This window comes from Gavialis gangeticus, unplaced genomic scaffold (assembly GCF_001723915.1).
Source record: "Gavialis gangeticus isolate Ggan-Ray unplaced genomic scaffold, GavGan_comp1, whole genome shotgun sequence".
Taxonomy (NCBI): domain Eukaryota; kingdom Metazoa; phylum Chordata; order Crocodylia; family Gavialidae; genus Gavialis; species Gavialis gangeticus.
The window spans coordinates 86,974,542-86,979,954 of record NW_017729034.1 but is presented as its reverse complement, the minus strand read 5'-3'; the positions used below and the strand labels follow the sequence as shown (position 1 = coordinate 86,979,954).

The 5,413-nt window shown below is 45.2% G+C and overlaps 1 protein-coding gene across 4 annotated transcripts in view; it reads left to right on the top strand.

The window, feature by feature from the left end:
* Positions 1-5,413, top strand: part of UTRN (utrophin) — a 692,661-nt gene that overhangs the window by 189,604 nt on the left and 497,644 nt on the right. For all 4 annotated transcript variants that reach the window (XM_019526790.1, XM_019526791.1, XM_019526792.1 and 1 more), the window contains exons 9-11: positions 1,167-1,370; positions 2,503-2,684; positions 3,703-3,853. In XM_019526790.1, coding sequence (XP_019382335.1) covers positions 1,167-1,370; positions 2,503-2,684; positions 3,703-3,853 — 537 coding nt within the window. The remainder of the gene's footprint in view (positions 1-1,166; positions 1,371-2,502; positions 2,685-3,702; positions 3,854-5,413) is intronic.

The window sequence follows — 5,413 nt, the reverse complement described above, 5'->3', positions numbered from 1 at the left end:
CAATCCCTGGGGGGGGGGGGTGCCAGGCCTCCAGAATCCAGTCCCAGCATGTGGGGCAGGCAGGGGCTAGTACCAGGCCCCAGGGCCGATCTGGCCTGTAGTCGGGCCCCGTGTCACTCTCTTGTGGCCTGCATGGGCAAAAGGTTGAACACAAGCTTGGTGCAGGGGGCTGGACCCAATGAACTTCCAAGGTCCCTAATGGCCTTACAATCTATAGAAGTGTGTTAGTCCAGTGGTGCTTAACCTTTTTATTTGGTGGGCTGGATAGGCAGTGCCCGGTCCCCCTGCAGGCTGGATCTGACTGGTGGACCCATTCTGGCACCTGGGGAGGCATGGTGGGCCCCATCTTGCTGTGCAGAGAAGACTGGGGGATAGCCCAGCCATGATCCAGCTGTAAGGGGGAAAGGGGCTTGGCTTGTCCCCAGCTGGGCCCTGCAAGGAGAAGAGGGGGACTGACCCAGCTCCAGTCCAGTCCCAGGGGTGGAGGGGTATGGCTCAGCCCTCAGGGAAGAAGAGGGTGTAGTCCAGCCCTGAACCAGCCATACTGGGGAAAGGGACATGACGTAGCCTTTTGGGAAGAAAAGGGCATGGCTTGGCCCCAACCTGGCCATCCAGGAGGTGCAGTCCAACCCTTAGGGGGGTGGGGAGGGTGGTCTGACCCTGCAGGGGAAAAGGGGAATGGCCTAGCCCCCCCAGGCTAAGTGGAGGGAAGGGGGCATGGTCCAGACCCATGGGAGAAGGAGAAGGAGTATGGGGTGGCTGCAAACCAGCTGTGCGGGGGGTAGGGGGTATGGCTTGGCCCCAGTGTGGCTCGGTAGTGGGGAGGATCATGATTCAGCTCCAACCCACCGTGTGGACCTTGGGAATTTGGCAGTGGAGAGGGGTGGTAGTATTAATTGCCGCTGCTCCCCTGCCACCATATTTCCTGACCCATGGGGAGCCCTGCAGGCTGTATTTTGCCTGCAGGTCAGAGGTTGAGCACCCCTGGTCTATGCTATGAAATATCCAGTTATCAGTTTGTAATACTTTAGAAGTTGGCATATTGGACATTTGTCGCATCATTTGAATAGAGCCAAGGATCTCTGACATTACATGTTGCCAATTATAAAACCAGAGAACTCTTCTTGGTATTTCTGAGACGTCACTTTCTTTTTTTTCCTGTGTAGAATGTAATGCCAGAGGATGAGCATGGCGATTCTAGAGCAGAAACCCCTAGCACTGTGACAGAGGTAGATATGGACTTGGATAGCTATCAAATAGCTCTGGAAGAGGTCCTTACGTGGTTGCTTTCAGCTGAGGACACATTTCATGAGCTGGAGGATATAACTGATGATGTTGAGGAGGTCAAGGAACAGTTTGGTACTCATGAAGTAAGTTTCTTTGCTGGCAGTTCTTCTGTTTGATTTGTCATTCTTGCTAAAAATATGTACTGCTTGTCATGGCCCCAGCATTAGGGCAGAGTAGCTTTGGGGCCAGGAACCTTGGAAAGTCTAAATCCCTGGGCCAGCTGGCTCCTTGGCTGCTTAGTTTGTGGAGCCTAGGGATACAGTTGGTTTGGGAATCTGGCCATTTTGGGGCTTCTGAGTTCTAGGCTCTGGGCTCTCCTCAGGGAACATTTAGGTCCTCACCTTGGAGGCTCTCAGGGCTTCCAGATGTCTTCTGTGGAGCCAGGAACCTAGAAATCCTGGGAGTGCACTCCCAGGTTCATGAGTCTGGGGCAGCACCTGTATTTGTAAACTTATGAGGAAAACATGTTTTGAATCTGAACAACATCCTATTGCAAAGTGTCCATATGTCCTGCCATTCTGAAAGTCCAAATTGTGACCAAGACTACTACTGATAATGGTTGTATAGCATTATTAAGACTTATGACCTTGAGTTGTGCATGGTTGTGTACTAAACTGTGCCCTTTATTCTTTTTTAAAACAATGGAGTGACTGATTGTTAGAATGTTCACTTCAGCATGCAGCATGTGCTCATTCTTTATCAGGGTGCATGATGGGGATTTTATAAACTTTGCAATGGGTTATGGGGTAGATCCAAAGAACAATGGTAATTTTATGTCGATTGGGGAGTAGGCCCTATGTAGACTTTCAACTTTTTTATTAACTAAAATAAAAATTATATTTTCAGTGTTAAAATATATATTTGCTTCTCTGGAGTGGACTTTGGATTTTGTTTAAATGTCTTTTTTCCTACTGATATATTTCTAATAAAAGTTCTCAGTGTGTACATTTAAAGGTTGCCTTCTGAACAGCAGCCATTTTTCTGAGGCCAGGTCTGTTTTAATTCCTCAGTTATCTCCTTGTTTTACTGAAACATTCTTGGGAAGTTTTCTCATGTAGAAAGAAATAGACCTGCTGGTGTTTGTGCATCTGATGATGGCAGCTTATTTTGCACCGTAGTGGTTTAAACATTTTCAGTTTATTAAGATTAGAAATTCATAAATTCCAGATGATAGCTCATCAGTCATGATGATGAGGCTGGTTGTACCTTTTACAGGCTTTTATGATGGAGCTGACTGCACACCAGAGCAGTGTGGGTAGTGTTCTGCAGGCTGGGAACCAATTAATAGCCCAGGGCAACCTATCTGAAGAAGAGGAGAATGAAATCCAGGAACAGATGGCTCTGCTTAACTCTCGGTGGGAGGCTCTCAGAGTGGAGAGCATGGACAGGCAGTCCCGGTGAGCCACACCCTTCAAATACTACTTGAAAATTAGTTCATGGGACTACTTAGGGTGTTTATACATGTGCTCCAGGGGAAGTGGGGGAGGGAGGCGCTTTAATTAGAGTGGCTCCGAGAGCTGCTGTAATTTAAGTGCTCAGATCATCGCATGTATTGGTGTCCACGCAGCGAAAAATGACAGTGGGGGTGCTCTAACTAAAGCTTATTGAATGAGCTTTAGTTAAAGCACCCTCGTCACCACCACGGGGACTTTGATACATGTGACACTGGAGTCTGCTGGAGCATAGTAATTACCATGCATCATGTCAGTTAATCATGTCTGCTCCAACATGCTGTAATTACAGCGTGTTGGAGCAGCCTCGATGCATGTATATAGGTGCCCATAGTTATCAGATGGGCAGTTGTTTTGTCCTGCTTTATTTTCTGAATAAACTTTTTTTGTGATATTAAATCTGCCCAGTTTGTGCTATCTAGAAAATGCCCATTTTCATAAAACTTCTTGGTAAGATTAAAAAAGAAATCTCTATTTTATGAAACTGTAATGTGTTATTCACTGCTGGTATGTAGTACTTGCACAGATCTTAATTTCTTAAATCAATTTAAGTTTTAAATGTTAAACCTTTAATCAATGTGATAAGAAATGTGCTTGGCTTTATTCTGATGACTGTTTGCAGGATATTTTTCTTAGTGCGTTATTACACTTTGAACTGCATGGTAAGGGAGAAATAGGATTTCATAGCAACTCTTGGTGATATCCTTCTCAGGCGGGAATTAGTAATACAAAAAACAAACTTTAATAAATTGCTAGAGAATTTTGTATTTGCAGTGGAAGAGTCAACAAAGACACATATATATAGTTTAGTTTAGAATTAAATGCTGCAGTGTTTATTTAGAAATACTTAAGGGGCTTATGGCCAGGCATATTTCTTTTTATTCATAACTAGGTCTTTTATTCTTTGCTTGGAAAAGCCCTTTGGGAATCAGTCTGCTTTTGTTTTTTTTTCTTCTGTGTGCAGCCTGCATGATGTATTGATGGAACTGCAGAAGAAGCAATTGCAGCAGTTGTCTGACTGGTTGACTGTCACAGAAGAACGCATTCAAAAGATGGAGTCTGAGCCCTCAGCTGAAGATTTAGAGTTGCTTCAAAAGCAGATGGAAGAACATAAAGTAACTGCCTTGCTGTATTGTACATCACGAGGGGAAAAACATAAGGTCTAATAACAAAAATACTAAGCCGTGGCAGCAACTTCAGGGTCGTCTTTTCTGAGGCAGGGTTTAGACCTCAGTCCGCTGAGGAAGTATTTTTTTGATGGCCTTGATGTGAAAGTGGATAGTGATGAGGAGGGAAACCAGATCCATCAGAAAGCACTTTGTTAGCTGAGTCATAGCACCTCTACTGGTAGTGGTCTATCTTCCTTTCATGCAGTGAACATGTTGGCTGCCAGGTGGGGAGGGGGATGAAAACATACAGATAATTTGCCCATAATGCCTTCATTGAGGCAGTGCTCCAGTACATTGGATTCTTTGTCTCTTTTGACCACCTGTGCCTTCCAAGTCCAATTCCTTGCTATTGCATGTCATGTGTTGCCTTTTCATATTTATAGATAACAGTAAGGTCTGAAGAAATTGCATTTTTATTTCCGCAAGGTCTGCGTTACACTACGTAGTTTCAGTCTTCCTCCACATGTGTCGCTCCCCTGTAGTGGCTGAACTCCTTTGTTCTGTTGGGACAGTAAATCCTACCCTGTAGGTGAGAAAAGGCCACCAGAGTGGAGCTGACAGAAACTGTATGTAGATGTCTGTTTTCTGCCAACAGCTGCGGCCTCTTTAACAGTTGGTGCCTCTTAGAAGGGCAGGGACTGCACCTTGTCATAGCTGCTGTCAAGAGTTGCGTGGCTTTGGCAGTAGCTGTGAAGTCTGCACATGCACAGCAGCTTCTCTGTGGTGGCGGCGGCTGTGTGTCAGTAGCAGTTCTCTTGGCAGAAGGCTTGCAAGGTATAGACGGGCCTGAAGCCAGCTTTCTGGAGCTGAGCCTGGCCTGCTGACCTGTATGTGCTTATAGCAGCAAGAGGGCTTTTAGATGATCGTTGCTCTTCCAGCTTTGATCGCTTAGATCAGTGTTGAGAAGAACATTCATCTGGTGGTGGCACAGCTTGTGAACTTTTTTGCCATTATGGATGTATCTTAAAGGCCATGAAGGTTAAAACGGTACTAAAAGGGTAGGTTTTGTCCTGGATAATTGATCAGACTTTCCACGTCCTGCTCTTGCCTTGTGGTGGCTTCTTCCCTTCCTTTGCCAAGTGGCGGCATTTCATTTGACCTTCATGCATATGGTTATTGAAAATGATTTAGGATTCTGTGGGATTAAAGGTGCTGTTGAAAATGTAAAACAGCAGGCATTTATGTTGCAGAGGTACTTGAAGTGTTATTTTGTAACCTTTTATCTTATTCAGGGGTTGTCTGAATAATCCCCACTGTTTATGGAAGCAACTTGGTTTTACATTTTATGATTTAGAGATTTATTTATAGATTTTTGGGGGTCGGAAGGGATCTCAGTAGATCGAGTCCGACCCCTTGCCCTGAGCAGGAAAGAGCGCTGGGGTCAGATGACCCCAGCTAGGTGTTTGTCCAGTCTCATCTTAAAGACCCTCAAGGTAGGAGAGAGCACCATGATGATCTGATATGGATAGCAGTACAATGACAGATAATATTAGCGCTGAAACTAAC